Raw genomic sequence first — 17,779 nt, forward strand, 5'->3', positions numbered from 1 at the left:
GAAGATAGGGAAGAAGGCGGCGGTGGCGTACCAGTCCGTTTGTCTGTCTGCTAAGCTTTTTCGGTTTTTTGAACGTCGTGTGTTTAAGGGGACGAGGTTAGGGGCGGGGCATTCTGTGTGGGTGGGGGGCGGAGAGGTGCGGGTTTAAAATGAGGCAACCCGGGAGCCCTAGGCGGTGAAACCGAGCTAGTCTGGGGAGCTAATAAGCTGCAGTGAGGAGCAGCTTTGCCACTGCGAACACCGGGTAGCAGAACCCCGAAGTTCCAGCCACCCCATTTTTAGGCCCCGTCTTTTTACTGCATATAGCCTCGAGGACTCGGAAACTCTTACCCAGTCAGAGGGGGAGCAAGAAAGACCTTCCCCTCCCCATCAACGTATGGGAAGGGGGTCTGCTCCGACCGTCTACCAGTCCTCTAAGGCTACAACCGCTGGCAGGCAAGCGTCTTGACAAACCGAGCGGCGGCGGGAAGCTGTCAAGGCTCTCCCACTTCCCCTGCTGCCCACCCCCGACCCCGGATGGGCGTCCAGAAGACCCGCTCTGAAGTCATGCTGATGGGTACCGACCCTGCCATGCCTGGGGACGATGATGGCCGAATTGGGGTGAGCGAGGTTCAGGGCCGCTACTTCTACCAGCCCGAGCCTCGGGCCCCTCTGGACTCAGGAGTAGCTGACCGTGACTGCAGAGGCAGCTGCGACGGGGCAAACGGCGTCCCCTATCCGGGAGCTGCTATGATGCCTGTGGGCGTACAGCCAGCTCCCACCTCGGGCCGCTTCCTCTCCCCTTACTCATTCCCCGCCCGTCCCCAGCCTCAGCCCGCGGGTTACGCAGGAAGCCCGGAGCCCTATACGCTCACCTCGAGTGGTGAGGGCTTCCAGCCCGTCGACGGCTACTCTGCCGCTGCTGGAGCTGTGAGTGGGCTCTATTCCCGGAGCAATCAGTTTTTCCCCAGCCCTGAGGCGAATCTGGGCTTGCGGGCCAGGGAGCCTTGCAGCGGGACCGCTTTCTCCGGGAAATTAAAAGTGGTCCTCGGCAACCATTCTCTGTGGCTCAAGTTTTATAGGCAGCAGACCGAAATGATCATTACCAAGCAGGGCCGGTAAGTGAGCGGTTGTGGGGCCGGACGCCTGGGTCCTCCAGGAGTTCGGGAACCGCGACCACATCTCCCTTTTTCAAACGCCGTTCAAATTCACTAGAAGCTGAGGTTTTGTGTGAAGCGCTTGGAGTCTCCTTTTTAGCACTAGTTGTTTCGGGGTGTGTGTGGACTCCTGAGAGAGGAGGCCCCTCTGGCTCTAGATCTTTGCCTCCCGGCTCCGTCAGCCCCTAACTCTAACCGAGAACAGAAAGACTATATGTATACTCCGAAGGGCAATGCGAGCTTAAAGAGAAGAGGGGGGTGTCACACAGAAATTGTTGGGGGGAAGCCTGGAATAAAGGTAAGAGTATTCTTTTCCTCGCTCCCCTTTTTTGTAATGAGGGTTTTCTAAGGTGGAAGATAGGAAGAACTGAGGCTCGAAGAAATTGCTACTGTGCGTACTTTTTACTAAAACGAAGGCAGAATAGATGTGATAGGGAGGGGGTAGGTGATTGGGGAAGGTAGGGGGTTACTTTGCCTTCCTTGTCGCTCTTGCGTCCCTCTGTCCTTCAGCAGCTCTTGTGCAGAAGCCAGTTTTGATGGGGCCCTGGATTCAGTGACACAGATGCCCTCTCCAAGTTTCCTTTCCGGTCTTGCTTTGAGATCATATATCTGTGTATATTTGTTGATGGGGGGGAGGGGACAGAGATGATGGGAGGGGGACAGTGATGTCCTTCAACCCTAAGGGTAAGGGCAATGAATTGAAGTGTACCAAGGATCCCTGAGCCTCTCAGATTCATTTTAATCTTCCCCTGGGGTTATGTTGCTGAAATAGTATTAATATCCTTTCCCTTCCCCCCTCCCCACTTTGGAAAGTGCTGGGAAGTGAGTGGACTCTGCCTGTGGAGGAATTGGGGGGAGTGAGAGAATAGCATTTAGGGTAGAGGATGCTGCTTCCGGATAAAGGCCTCTAGTGTGGGGAAGAAAGAGAAACTTGTAACCTGTTGGTGATTTTTTAATAAGCAATTGTTTAGACAATTTTATGTTTTTGTTGCATTTGAACCTTTGTTGCAGGTGCTAATAGGGCTTTTTCCTTTGGGAAACTAGAAATCATATTAGATGTAATGAGATACATTCAATTGTTTATTAAGAGGCCTTCACTCCAGTTAGATTCTCCACTTTTCATCGGGCATTAACTAATTCTATTGAGGCCTTTGAGAATAGGGTGGGGCATGGTCTGAAAAAAATATATATCTAAATGTCTTTCCTTTCTAGTAAAACTAACTATTTAATAGATGATTACTAGATTAAAAGCATTGTGCTAACTGATAGGGATGATGGTGGATATAAATAGAAAATATCAAGATATTCAAAGGAATTCTAATTTTGACCAAATCACAGATAGGGGTAGGAAGGAAACTAAAAATTTGGAGTCAGAGGACCCAGATTAATGTCTTTACTCTCTCCTCTGATCTTGGGCAAATCATCCGGGCCTCAGTTTCCTCATTTATAAATTAAGGAGGTTGGAACAGAACTCTAAAGTAGTTTCTTGGGCTAAATCTATGATCCTATAGTGGTCAATCCCCTCATTTTGTGGATGAGGAAATGGGAATTCAGCCGGATGATATGACCTGATCATTTGGAGGAAGACAACATGATATAGCTGAAAGATGCGGCGCAGACTATGAAGCTTTTTGACATTAGCAAGTCACTTGCCTCAGTTTCCTCATCTATAAAAATAACTTTCTCTTCTAAAGTTGCCTCCCATCTGCTCTTTATGTATTGGGTATGCAACCTAATTATTTACCAATTTTCTTCTCCACTAAAACCTAAGCACCTTGAGGATAAGGACCATTGTAGTCTTTCTCTGCATTCCTTGGGAGCTTAATTGGGAGCCTGTTGATTGACTACGGTATTGGAGATGTATATAGTCTCAGTGGGGAAAGCGAATTATGAACTGTGAAACACATTACAAACCTGAATGATCATTGATGGCAGAGTCTATACCAGGGCCCAGATCTTTTCCAGTTATATCCTTTATTAGGCTGAGTCCAATGACTCAGGGGTTTTTCTATTTGTTCACCAGATTCCATGGTATTTCATTTCTATCATCCTATCTCTGTAAAACTCTCAGCAGATTTCTCCAAAGCCACCAACGAACATACATATCAGCATCTTCTTTCTTCTTTTTAAAAAATCTCCTCCACACTGAAGTAGAAGATCATACTCTCTTCTTATCCCTTAACTTTGCAGTGATTCACCTGTTTCCAAATCCTTCTAATCTCTACCACCTCCCTGACTCATATTTCAATAAGACTGGCCAGCACAACTCTAGATCTATGGATGAGAGGGCATTGAGTGACAAGAGGACAGTGGTTCTGTCTGGGGGGTAGAGCCTCCTGTTAAGAAGTGGGAAAGATTATGGTTTTTCAACTATCTGGACATATCTTCGGGCAAGTAACTCCCTACCTGTGGAATATATATGTTTTTTTGTTTGAGAAATGAGAGGATTAAATTAAATGATTTCTTAAGTTCTGTCCGCTGCTAACAACATCCTGTAGTCTTTCGAATAATTTAGTTTCTTTAGATCCAAGGCAATTCCAATAGATTTTGGGTAGAAAATGCCCTCTGCATCCAGAAAAAGAACTATGGACATCAAATGTAAATCAACACATACTATGTTCACTTCATTTTTTTCTGTTTTTTTCCTCTCCCATGGTTTTTCCTGTTTGTTCTGATTTTTCTCTCCCAACATGATGTGTACTAAAAATAAATAAATAGATAAAAGTTTCTTTAGGATGAAAATGTTTGTTAAATGGAATTTAGGGTGTACTTTTATGTTTGAGCGTTAACTTCAACTCTCTATATTTTTATGTATGTGTCTGCCATATGTATGTATGTGTTCATTAATTCATTGCAATTGTACACTTACATTTTTAGTGGAAAGACCCTAGGTATCAATTAAATTTGCACCTCTGCCTACATATTGTGGTACAGGTGCAAATTTAATCTAAGGCTACACACACACACACACACACACACACACACACACACACACACACACACACACAGCCTTAGACAAGTCACACTGTCTTTTTCTCCAGGCCTTGGATTCCTCATCTGTAAATGAGGGAACCAGACTATATGATCATCTCTGAAGTCTTTTCTAGTTCTGAAATCCAATTGCACTCTACTTCCATCCCTCACCCCCGTCAATCAGGGATTGATATTGAGTGGAGAAGAGAAGGAACTCTAATTGATTGCTTCCAAGGGAAGCAGAAAATCATAGGAGAAGCCTCACTACCTCTAATTTTAAAAGAAAAACTGTGTATAATGTAAAAGGTTGAGTAGAATTAGTGTTCATAACTCCAGTCTGCCAAGCCATAATAACTGTAACTGATGACAGTAATGGCATAAATACATTTTTCTGAGGGGGGGTGTGTGTGTATGCACACATGTGTGTTTGTGTGTGTATAAAATATATATATATATATATATATGAGAGAGAGAGAGAAATCAACATTTGATGAGCCACACAACTATTCTCTGATAGTCACACTCCTTCCCTCAACAGATTCACACATAGATGGACCTGAGCACACTTGTTGGTCCTCTTTCCCCTGGAGGCTGATATTTGTGACCATCTTTCAGAGCCTTGCATTGGCTAGAAACTGTTTGTCTAAGTGTGGTTAAGGAAGAGGAAGGGTGGGAAGAAAGCTCCCCAAGCTTCTACATTTTGGTGGGTTAAATTACATAGAGCTGTAAGGATGCCTTTCTGAGGCAACTCTCTTATCTGAAAAATAAAGAAATCACAGCTCAAAGAAATAGAAGGAAGGTAGAAAAATTTATGTGGAGAATTTTGTCCCCTTTCGGGATCAAGTCCTGATATCCCCATTACTGAACACTGTTGCTTCTTTCTTATTCGGTAAATAAATTAACCATTAGGATAGCAATTAGAGCCTATTTATGGGTCTCAGATGACTGTGAGGAATCAGAGTAAAACAGATTTTTCTTATTGTCCATTCCATTCTCATCTTTCTCTATCCCTCCCAGGTAATTTAAAAATGTTTCTCTTGGAGGTGAGAAATACCACTATCTTTTTGGAAATAGGTTTATTTGGGAAAATGTTAACTGAAGGTAGAGAGGCTGAGCAAAGGATTTGTCTCTCATCAAGGAGTTGGTGAGAAAGATGAGATTGAAACCCTTTTCACACCCTTCATTGATCCTCCCAAATACGACCTCTGAATGGGTGAATTCTCTTGGCTTCTAACATCTGAATTCTGGATCTCTATCAAACCCTTTCCCTAACTGTCCCTTATCTTCTGTGCTTTTAGAGAGGGGTTGGGGGTGTTGGAGAGGAAGCCTGAACCAGGCTTTCATAGATCAAAGTCCAGATCATCCAGACCTGTTTCACTAAGAAAAGAAGATCTTTAATCTAAGAGCTTAATGAATGGGAAATGAAAGGGGAAGAAAGTAAAAGGTGTTTTAACTATGGTAGTAAATGCTCCAGTTTATGGGAGGGAGGCAGTATTTTGTGTGGAAAATATTTCATCTACAATGAAGAATGAGTTTTTCCTAAATATGTTAATATTTAACACTCTTTATCATGTGACTGACTTGAAAGGACGAAGCTGTTCTATGGCAATGATGGGAGTCAAAGGGTTAATGTGGGGGTTCATAGAGTACCATTTTCCACCTGTTATCTGTTCTATCCTTCCTTGTTAAAAAATCCCCAATGTTCCTCCTTGGTCCTCAAGCTCAACACCAAAGCCAGGTTTAGAGAGTGGGGGAAGACGAGGTTTTGTGTAATCGTGCCTTTGAAAGGGGCAGGCGGAAAAGGAGCTTCCTGCATTTGCCCAGATCATCTTTAGTTTCTCTTTTGCAGCGTGTGTGTGTGTGTGTGTGTGTGTGTGTGTGTGTGTGTGTGTGTGTGTGTTAAGTAAAAGGTTGAAGGGAGGAGATAGGACCAACACATGTACCTGGGTCCAGCCTCTTTGGTCACAGCCCAGTAGTATATGGAAAACAAGGGGAATGTTTGATGATGGCAGGGAGGGAGATTAGTGACTGGTTGTGATGAGGTTGAGGTTTCCATATCTGAAGAAGAAGCATATCTTTAAGCTTAGCTTCTTCCTGGACTTGACTGAAGCTGCTGACAAAGGGGCTTCACAATGCCCCATCTTTTGGAAAAGACCCCCTTGCCTTTTGAGCAATTGGATGACTCAAGTCTCAGTGAGTGATGTCTGGTACCCCTTGGAAGATGGTGAGATAACAACTAGATTTTAAGTTTCTCCTACTTTCTTCGACAATAAATAAAGTTAAAGAAAAGGTTTGTATGGATTTATCTTTGTTTTCTTATCATCTTTACAATTCTTAGCACAAAAGAAGTACTTAATAAAAGCTTATTTTTATTGATGGAAAAAATTAGTCCATGTCCAAATGGAAATTTAACACCTCTATCAAGGAAAAATTAATCCATCAATCAGCAAACATTTATTGAATTCTTTCTGCCCACGTGTTTAGTAATAGAGAAATAAAGAACAATTTAAAATAATTTACACTTAGTGCAGGGCTCTGCTCAGCCCTAAGGACTCTGAAAGCCTGGAGGGATGTGAGCTGAGCTACCAAAAAAATTCTCTTTTTTCACAGGCGGATGTTTCCTTTCCTGGCTTACACGATTCATGGGATGGACCCTGTTGCCCATTACCGAGTGTTTGTGGAAGTGGTGTTGGTGGATCAGCATCACTGGCGTTATCAGAATGGCAAATGGGTTCAGTGTGGAAAGGCGGAGAACAACATGCCAGGTAGGGAGATTTTCACTCCGGGGACTGACTGAAGTGGATCAATCAGTGAGGATATATTTGCCCTTGTCTCTGAGGTTGGGGCGCCCTCTCGTGGCAATACATCTAATTAATGCTTCCAACATTATTATTCATCTTTCCTTGTTCCTTCTTCTTATTCCTCCCTCTCTCCTATTAACCTTCCTCACCCCATTTCACCCTTCTCTTCCTATCTCTCCCGTCTTCCAAGTTCCAGATCTTTCTCTTTCTAGATCTGTCTATACTTTTATCCCAATGCCAGATGATCCTGCAGCCCATCATCACAGAAATCATAGCACCCTCCTTCTGTCCCTGAATCCCTTAATGTATCTCTCCAGTCAGGAATTCCCAAGATCATGTCCATAAGGGATATATAACACCAACAAGATTATTCTTTCTACAGGGAATAGGCTATATATCCACCCAGATTCACCCAACACCGGAGCCCACTGGATGCGACAAGAAATATCATTTGGAAAACTCAAGCTGACTAACAATAAGGGAGCCTCCAATAATGTGACTCAGGTAAGCTCCTCCTCATCTTCATCCTTCAATTCCTTCCAAATCCATGAAAACAAAACAAGAAAAAAGGAGACTGAAGCTAGACTTGAAGAACTTTCTGGTGGTGGAAGAACAGGGAATGAAATATTATAACAGATTATTTAGTAAGCAGGATGTTTTTTAGTTTCTTGTTTAAAAACTAAATTTTATTTTTAAAAATATTAACATTGGAAAGACTGGAATGTAAAAATAGCTCAAAGAACCAAGCTACATTAATTGATGCAATACTTTTTTTTAACGCATAAAGCAAAGAAAATAGAGATAGTAGAATATTTTTTAAATTTCAAAATGAAATTATAGTATTTTTTTCATCAACTGATGTGCCTGGTCTAAGTATCTTTCCTCTCTTCTTCCTACTACCCTCCTTCCCCTGTAAACATTTTTTTTAAACTAGGCAACCAGTAAGTATAGTCAAATAAAAGACACCCTCATATCGGTCATATTTAAAAAGTCATTTTTCACTCTACATAAATAATCCAATCTCTTTTAGTCAACAAGTGGGCAGTTTTATAAGTCATCTGGTTCTTTGGGATTCTGATTGATCATTGCATTGATCAGAGTTCTTAAGTCTTTCAAAGTTTGTGTTTGTTTTACAATGTTTGGTAGTATAAATTATTCTATTTCTGTTCACTTTACTCTGCATCAGGTTCAAAGTGAGGTTCAAATGTTGCCTGCCTCCCTCCTCCTGTCTCATTTATATATTCTTCTACTTATGGGTCACTCTTCCTCCAAATTATGTGCAATACCAAATATTCCTTCCCACTTTCCCCCTTTTTCTCTTTTCTTTCTCTTCTTCCCTTTTCTACTTTTAAAATAATTGAAACAAGAAAACACATTCCATAACCCTGCATCTTATTTTACTCTTTCTATTTGACTTCATGGCTCTCAAATGCTGCTTATATCATTCTCCCCCCAGCCCCACTCCTCACTTTTGAATTATAATTCAAATACCTCATCCTTAGGAAGTCTTTTCTAGTTACCTGATTGTATTTACTTTTTTGTGTTTCTCTTTATTCCCCTGATTATATTTTAAGTTTCTACTCATTTCCTATCTTTTTCATCAGGAATACTTGAAAATTATCCAGTCTATTTCATTTAAAGGTCTATTGCCACCCCGCCACCACCCATCAATAGAATTTTTATCAAGTTTTGATGATTAAGTTCATTCTTGGTTTTAAGCCTATAGTTTTTGCTTTCTAGAATTTCCAACTCAGTACAGCTCCTTGATGGTGGTAGTTATTAAATCTTGTGTGGCCTGACTATGGTATTTAAATTTTTTCTTTCTGCAATCTGTATTAAGTTTTTCTTTGACCTGGAAGCCCTTCACTTTAACTCTTGTGTTCCTGGAAATTTTCATCTTTGAATTTCTTTCAGAAGTTAATCAGTGGACTCTTTCTACTTTTATTTTGTCCTCTGGTACAAAGGGATCTGGGTAATACTTATGTTTTATGATTTAAAAAAATATTGGTTCACATATCTGTCAGACCTATGGAGAGGGTAAGAGTTCATACCAAACTAGATGTAGAGAAATTTACAAGAAGCAAAATGGATAATTTCCATTATATAATTTTAAAATAAGGAGAAAAGGAGGAAACGGAGGGGGGGTGGGAGGGAAGAGGAGGAAGCCTTTACAGCATTTCTCTGATAAAGGTCTCATTTTTTTCTATTTTCTTTGTAAGACAGTAGGGATAAAAGTCTCACTTTTAAAACATATAAGGAACTGAGTCATATTTACAAAAATACAAACAATTTCCCAATAGATAAATCGTCAAATCATATGAATAACTGGTTTTCAGAGGAATTTCTTTCTCTGAAAAACCTATCAAGAGCCACAGGAAAATGTGCTGCAAATCACAAGTAATTAGAGAAATGCAAATAACTTTTATGATAGTAACTTGCACACATAAGATTGGCTAACATGATCCACCCCACCCCCCAAAAAGGGAAAACGACAAATACTAGATGAGGAATGAAGGATGAGAGAAAATAGGTATCCTGATGCATTGCTTTAGAATTTTGAGCTTATCCAATCATTTTAGAAGATATTTGGATCTATATCCTAAAAGCTATTAAACTGTACATAACCTTTGACCTAGCCATAATACTACTAGGTCTATACGCCAAAGAGATCAAATAAAGAGATAAAGGATTCATACGTAGAAAACTATTTCTAGCAGCCCTTTGGTAATAAAGAAATAAAAACTTCAGGGATGCCCATCAATTGGAAAATGGCTAAACAAGTTACTGAAATGATGTAGGGTATGGTTTCAGAAAAATCTGACAACTTGTATGAACTAATAAAAAATGAAGTAAGCGGCATGAAAAGAACAATTTATATAGTGAAACGATATTGTAAAGATAATCAACTTTGAACAATCTGGTAACTTATCAACACAACAATCCACCACAATGCCAAAGGATTTATGATTAAACTCTGCCCACTTCTAGTAAGAAAAATGATGGACTCATTAGAGATTGAAGCATATTTTCTTCTATTTATTTTCTTAAGATTTTTTTGGGAGGGTACATGATAAATGCAAAATTTTGTTTTGCATGATCTATATATCATAATGTAATGGATTTTTTTTCTTGCCTTTTCAATGAGTGGGAAAAAGAAGGGAAAGGGAGAGAATTTGGAACTGAAAATAAAATAAAATTTAATTAAAACAAAAAGAAACATGATATCTAGGCTCATTTATTTCTTTATCTAGCTATCTAATCTATTGGTCATAGCTTTCAGGTGATTCTTAAATTATCTTGCCTTGATTTTTTTTTTTCCAGTTCAATTGCTTTTGGTAGAAGAGAGCTTATACTTTCTTCTATTTCCCCCTTTGACTTTGTTTTAATATTTCTTGTGGTCTTATGGAATCAGTGGCTTCTATTCAGTCCATTCTAATTTTAAGAGAGTCTGTTAGTAAAGTTTTGTACTAGTCAAGCTGTCTCTTCTATGGTAGGATTCAGCAAACTTTTGCTCTAAACGTCCAGATAGTAAATATTTTAGGCTTTGTGGACTAAGAGGCAAAGTTAAACATTTTATATAATAATATTAACAGTAATTATTATTATATAATAATACCTCAACAATGAGATAATGAAAGAAATACATACTTCCTCAATTTTATTATTGATGAAATTAAAAATATAATAATAATTGATTAATTTTTTTGTAATTCAACTCTACTAGTGAGAAGAGTGGAATTGAGGGAATAGCATTTTGCTTACTTGGGGTTCAAAGTTAGTGATCTCTATCATTGAAACTGCTTGCAAATGTTCATCTGTTAATATTGATCTGTAATGAGATTTTGCATGTTTCATCTGAAATTATCTTTTCACAAAGATAGGTACTGCCAGATGCTGATATCACTCCACAAGTATATGATTTTAATTGAGACATAAACCTCAAATTTATATTTTCTGGACACATTTCTTTCACTACTGTAATTAAATACAATTTAATTTACTCACTATACTTTGGAGGTCACTATACAATGGCTTTCCTTGTTGGCTAACAAATGAATTAATCAAAAACTTAACTCTACTTGCAGCCTCAATTTTATTATTTTTTTTGACAAGAAAATTCTCTACTATGATGAGATATTCCATTTACATTTTTCTAATTTTTCTAATTATTACTTTTCTGTGAATTAGTACTATTGTGAGGAATGCTTAATCTGGTCATGTATATTATATTACAACATATATTCTTTTAGCTCAGCTATAGTGTAATGGCATAATAAACACAATGCTTTGCCATTTTATTCAATAACAAAAAAAATTCATATACTTCACTGAACTTTAAAAGCACACTTTTTCAAAGTCCACTTTTTGTAACATGATGGATAAGCATTTGTTATTTTTTTTTAAATGTCATGGCATGTGTTATAACTTCTTATTGTCAATTCATAGCTAACTCTCTGTGACCCCATTTGGGGTTTTCTTAGCAATGATATTGGAGTGGTTGGCCATTTCCTTCTCCAGTTCATTTTACAGATGAGGAAACTGAAGCAAACAGGGTTAAATAGTTAGTAAATGTCTGAGATTGGATTTGTGCTCTCTCCACTTCGATGCTAGCAGCCCTGAGGTATAATTGCATCAACTGATATTTGTAGTGCACCAAGCAGCAGTGTTAAAGGGAGCTGAGTACCTCATACAGTCTTGGCTATGACTTCTCAACTTTGAAGCATAAAACAGCTGTAGACAAAATAGAAATGAATGAGACTGTGTTCTAGTAAAATCGTTTATGGATATTGCAATTTGAAGTTACGGTAATTTTAACGTGTCATGAAATATTCTCTCTTTGATAAAAAAAAATTTAAAGATGTAAAAACTATTCTTAGCTCACACACTATATCCAAAAAAGAAAAAAAAAATCAGGTTACATTTGTCCCATGGGCCAGAGATTGCATTCACTTCTTTTCTAATTCTTTCCTCTGTTGTTCTTATTTATGTATAATAGCATTTTGAAAAATTTTATTTTAATAATATATAATTTTTCCAATTACATGTAAAAACTTCAACTTTTTTTTTTTTTTTTTTTGCTGAGGCAATTGGGGTAAGTGACTTGCCCAGGGTCACACAGCTAAGAAGTGTTAAGTCTCTGAGACAGATTTGAACTCAGGTCCTCCTGACTTCAGGGCTGGTGCTCTATCCACTGTCCCACCTAGCTGTCCTCAACATTCATTTTTGTAAGATTTGGAGTTCCAAATTTTTTTTCCTCCCTCTCTTACCTACCCCCTCCTCAAGCTAGCAAGCAATCTGATATAGGATTGTATAATATCATTTTAAACTCATTTAAAAACAACAACAAATTCTTACATACATAATTTCTTTTAGGAATTCTAATTGATTTGGTAATCAAGCTGCATTTTTCTTTGTGTCTTTGCTCCTTCTAAGTTCACAGCTTGGGCCCCTCTCATATCATGGTGGTTCTTTATCTTTTTTGCTTAATTATTCTTCCAGTGATCTGCTCCAGGTTATCTGTATTACTCACCCATCTGGGATTTCTTTTGGTGCTGAATCTATTATCTCAGCCTCCCTGGGAGGCTCTGCCTTTTTGGGGGGCAGGGGGAGGAGAACTGATCTGCCCTGAGTCACCCTATGGTAAAGGTGCTGAATCCAGATTCCTTGCCCTTCTGGGAGCGCTCTAGTTATTCTGAACTCAGGGCTGAAACTCTGTCCTGCTGGACACTGAATCTGTGCTTCTGGCTTGTAGCTTCTGGCCTGGTTCTGGGCCTGGGGCTCAGCCCTTGATAAGTTTGGTGAGTCCTCAGCCTAGCTCAGGACTCTGGGCTCTGCATCTGTTCCCCAAACTCCTGCTGTTAACCTGGACTGAGTAAATTATATAATTATATAAATTGCTTTGAGATGTCATAGATCAGAGATCCAGGAACTAAGTCTTTGATCCTGGTACCATTCTCTTTCACAGTTCTTACTCTAGTTATTTTCCTGTAGTTTAAATGTGTGATTAGGGACGGGAAAGAAGTTCCCGTGATGTTTCTCATTCAATTTCTCATTCACTACTGGGTCTGGTATTTTTCACTGTTGGAGTAGTGGGGGGCGGGGAACTAGGATGTACTACTTCTTTATACTCCACCATCTTGGCTTCGTACCCTAGGATGAAGTGGGAGATGGTTCCTTCCTAATCTAAAGAAGGGTTCTCTTATTTTCTATGGAGGTTGGAGAGAAGAGATCTTAGATGAGAGAAAGTGCTTCTTTATCTTCCCAGTCACCACTGATAGAAGCCATATAAGTGGGAAGGAGAACTTACTTCTTGTGATTTCCATTATAGATGATTGTATTGCAGTCACTCCATAAATACCAGCCAAGGCTTCACATTGAAGAGGTGAGAGATGGAGACCATGAGACACCGGGTCCCTCCTCTTTGACCCACACTTTCACCTTTCCAGAAACAGAATTCATTGCTGTGACTGCATATCAGAACTCTGAGGTAAGGGACTAGCTACTAGAACATCAAGACTGGACTGGGGGAGAGAGAGGGAGGGAATCAGTCAGCCAATCAGTTATAAAGTGCAGATTATTGCTAGGTACTAGGTTACAGAGACAAAAATGAGATAATTCCTGCCCAGAAAAAGCTTACATTCTAAGGGAGGAAACAAACAAACAAACAAACAAACAAAAAAAAAAATGAAAGGGAGTATTGACAGGGAATGTTTTGTTGTAGGTCAGGACTTCCTAATATTTTTTTGGTCTCATGGACCTTGTTGCTAGTCCAGCAAAGCCTATGTTGGTTGGTCTGAATGTATTTTAATTACAGCTGTGATTTTTTTTTCTCCATCTGAATTCAAGGACCTCTGAAATCCAGGTTAAGAACTTCTGGTCTAGGAGGCCGCAGAAATTGTGAATAAAGAAGTCATAGAACAAGAGAATGTTATGTTCTTTCCAGTAAAAGCAGCCAATTAATTTTCGTGTCCAATGTGTGTGTGAGAGAGGGCAGGTGCAGGGAGAGATGATAAGGAATATGATAAAACTTCATCCTGTGATGGGGCACATAATAAAATATTAAAAATGGGGAATTGGAGGGAAATTGGCTCAGGTAGATTACTGGACTGAATAATGAAAAATGGTCTCAGATTGCTCAGATGGTGTGGCTGGAAGTGGATTTTCAATTCAACCACAAGTCAGAGAAGTTCAATCCCCAGGGAGAAGGCCCAAAGCCAACTGGATTAATTCCCTAAAGATAGGGAGAATTACTTCTGGAGTAATAGTGTTTCTAGTGGAAACAGTATCAGAGAAGATGGCAAGATGCTTCATCTCCCCTTATATATGACCTAGAATAGTTAAAATATTTCCCTCCCTCACACTTCCCCTTCCACCATTTTACAGATGAAGAAACTGAGGTCACCCAATGCAAAGATGAAGATCAGATATCTTGTCTTCCCAGAGGGTAGCTCTAAGTTTCCAAAGACGAGAATTACCGCGGCATTCACTGGTTTTCATTTCTTTTATGTCTAGATCACACAGTTAAAAATCGACAATAATCCCTTTGCCAAAGGCTTTAGAGAAAGCTTGGATACGTAAGTGCTGGGAGGGGCTCCCCACTCAGTCTTCTCCTCTCTATACTCTTATGCTAGGATTCTGTATGCTGGGGCTGTGATAGAGAAGGGAAAAACTGATTAGATAAGAAGCAAGTCTGGATTGTACATATTTAATTTATATCAGATTGCTCTCTTGGGGAGGGGGGAGGTAATGGAGGAAGGGAGAAAAATTTGGAACACAAAAGTCTTACAAAAATGAACACTGAAAACTATATTTACATGTATTTGGAAAAATAAAATACTATTGAAAATTTAAAAGTAAATGAATAAATAAAATGGGGGAAAAAAGAAGCAGGTCTGGGACTCTGCACTGGGGGTAAGGGAGCAGAATTCTGGATAACTCTATATCCTTATGTCTTTCCCCCTTCCCTTCCTTTCTTCTCAAGGTTCCTTACAGCTGCTGTGGATACTGGCGCCACCACTTCCCCTGAACCAGTTTCTGGCTACCCTTTACTGGCTAGGAGTAGGTACTTGCCAAGCCAGTACTCCTCACCCAATCCCTTTTACCCCGAGCCACATCAAGGGCAACCCAAGGATGGAGTACCCCTTTCTTCTTGGCTCTTTACGCAGGCTCCCCAGCCACCATTGGACTATGGCTATGACCCTTCCTACAACAGCAGTAAGATCCTTCCCTTGGGCATGAATGGCATGAAGCCTGGACTTCTGCCCTCCACTTCTCCACCTACCATGCCTTACTACCCCAGCCAAGATGCTCTGATCCCCCTAGGAGACTGGTCGGCTTCTCCCTCGTATAACCCCAAAGTCAACAATGGGGGCTGGCTCCGATCTGTGCCCCCGATGCCCATGGACCCTATTATTGGGACCCAGGAAGAGAAGAGGCCTGAGGAAGAAATCTGGACTGATACCCCCAAGTCAGATTCTAATGACTCAGGACTGAGTGAAGGAGACTCTAAGAGGAGACGTGTGTCTCCTTATGATTCGGGCAAGGATGACTCCTCACCTGTCCAGGGTCCCTCTGGGGACTCCCCTTTTAAGAAAGAACAGCCGCTTGGAGACCAAGTATATTTTTTTAATTGAGAGGAGGAGCAGTGCCTTTGGCTCTTGATGGAACAGGAGGTGGGGACGTGCTTCAAGCCCAGAAAAAATAGACGTGATGTTGGATGGACACATTCAAGCTGACCCCACCTGTCTTTGATGGTGTTTCTCCAGAGCAGAAGGCCCAGCCTGGGAGAATGCCCCAAAACAGGACCTAGAAGTCTGTTTTCTCTTGATCCTCATGTCTGCTCCCCAAAAGTCAAAAGAAGGAATGGTGTTCATGCTCTTCTTAATCCTCTCTGACCACAGCTATCTTTCCCTGGTGCTGCCTCCAAATGTTTACTGGAGAACACGAAGGAAGAATTCTGCTCCTTTTTGATATATGTCTTTGTGTGTGGTGCTGAGGAGAGGGGGAAAGAGGGAAATATACTCTCTCTTATTCCTTATGGTGCCTAGCTCATTTTTTACTTAACCTTAAAAAACCTTCATCCTTTAAAAAAAAAAAAAAAAGGATGTGAGCAGCTGGTTAGACTTAGGGAGAGATTCCCAATGTCCTTAAATAAAGTCTGGGTGTTTTACTTCCTAGGAAGATGGGTACACTGGCATAGTTGGAATGGAAGGTGAGGGTGGAGCAAGGTTGGTTTCATGTTTAGATTTTAGAAAAATATGTGTTTTTTTTTAAGACGCTATTTATTGTCTGTGATACAGGATACCAATATCTTTGGTTTATTTCTTTTAAATAAACTTGGAAAATGCTGGCTGTTTCAATGTGAAGGGAATTAAGGGTGAGTGGGGGAAGGTTATTAATGATCTGATATCATCAATCCAAGTCCCATGAAAGAAAGCCAAGCCCAGAGAGAAAGTATGCTTCTCCTTAGGATGATGTGATACATTAGAGCAGGAATGAATCTCTGATTTTCCAGTTTCCAGCCTCCAGGTTCTCTCTTTGTGTCTGTGTCTGTGTTCTCCCTCTCTCTTTCTCTTCTCTGCCTCCCCTTTCTTGAGAGAGCCTTTATAAGCTGTCTCCCTTTTGAAAAGGGACAAAGAACTGAGCCAACCATGTATTCTCTTTCTTGTCTACATTGTTTAGTAATGCTGCTTGAATAATACAAAGCAGAATTGTGATTTCTGTCTCAAAAGCAGCATGGGTGCTAGAAGGAAGCATTCTCCTGAATTTTCCTCCCATCCTGCCCATGATTCTGAAGACCAGGAGGTAGGAAGATCATGGTGTAAAACTAGTCAGTAGATGTTTTCTAAAACTAGAGTGAAGCTAGATGGAATAATAATAATAAACTAGATAGAAAACTAGATATTTTCTTAGATTCTTATAACCCCTCAGACTTCTCTAAGACAGGAATTACGCACAAGAAATAAAGCTATTTTGGTTCTGTCCATGGTCTAAGGCAGCAAGAACTCAAATGAGATAAAAACATGACAACCACAGAAAAAGCTAATCTTTTTTTTTTCTTACTGTTATAAAAACTACTATACAATTTAAATTTTATTAGAGAAATGTTTACATGGTTATTACAATTCTCAGAAAGTCCTCTTGAGTGTATGCATTTCACAGAGAATATGCTAAAACCAGTATCTGTAATGGCTTCCTTTCACAATCCTGTTAACATAAAAAGTCCTTGTCATATTTGTTGTTTAAATTAAAATCCTTGTACATTTGTTTGATAGTGATCATGAGTTCCTGCGGTGGTTAATTTTAGCATAAATCCTTAAATGATAGCTTTTTCAAACTCAAGGGCAACTGGACAATCATTCTATAGTCTATCTTTTCCTAAGAGAGATTGGTCTAATAAAATATATAGGGTGACATGTTTTGTGTGGTGATTAGAAAAAGACAAATCCTTAACTCTTAATGTTCACTTAGCATTCCTTCTCACACTGCCCATCGTTCAGGTAGGACTATATATAAGCTGACAACATATTCAACTCTCCCCAGTCTCCTCCTGATGCTGAAGCTGTCCTGGTTAGGATAGCAATGTGGCAGCATTCTGGGCTGTCACAGAAGTCAACCAAAGAACTGAATAATAATGGGAACTGGGACAGGACATATATGTGACTTTAGGGTACTTCATTAAGTCTGAGGGAAAGAGTCTAGCATCAAGCTGAAGCCAGGTTCCATTGGCCCAGAAATCACTTGAGACAATGATTAAGGCGATAGAAAGAAATATAACTCCAGATAAGCTAGAAAAACCTAGACTTCTATGAATATAATAAACATGAGCCAATACCTGATGAGGCTGTGGATATTGTGGATTCTCAATGA

General features: G+C 39.9%; 1 protein-coding gene across 1 annotated transcript; it reads left to right on the forward strand.

Moving 5' to 3' along the window:
• Positions 1 to 320: 320 nt before the first annotated feature.
• TBX21 (T-box transcription factor 21) lies at positions 321 to 16,257 on the forward strand. Its single transcript, XM_051994686.1, has 6 exons — positions 321 to 1,097; positions 6,720 to 6,874; positions 7,293 to 7,414; positions 13,239 to 13,397; positions 14,423 to 14,484; positions 14,892 to 16,257. Exons 1-6 carry the CDS (start codon positions 517 to 519, stop codon positions 15,541 to 15,543), a joined length of 1,731 nt encoding a protein of 576 aa, XP_051850646.1. The 5' UTR covers positions 321 to 516; the 3' UTR covers positions 15,544 to 16,257.
• Positions 16,258 to 17,779: the final 1,522 nt, after the last annotated feature.

The sequence above is a fragment of the Antechinus flavipes genome, chromosome 4, assembly GCF_016432865.1.
Source record: "Antechinus flavipes isolate AdamAnt ecotype Samford, QLD, Australia chromosome 4, AdamAnt_v2, whole genome shotgun sequence".
NCBI classification, from domain to species: Eukaryota; Metazoa; Chordata; class Mammalia; order Dasyuromorphia; family Dasyuridae; genus Antechinus; species Antechinus flavipes.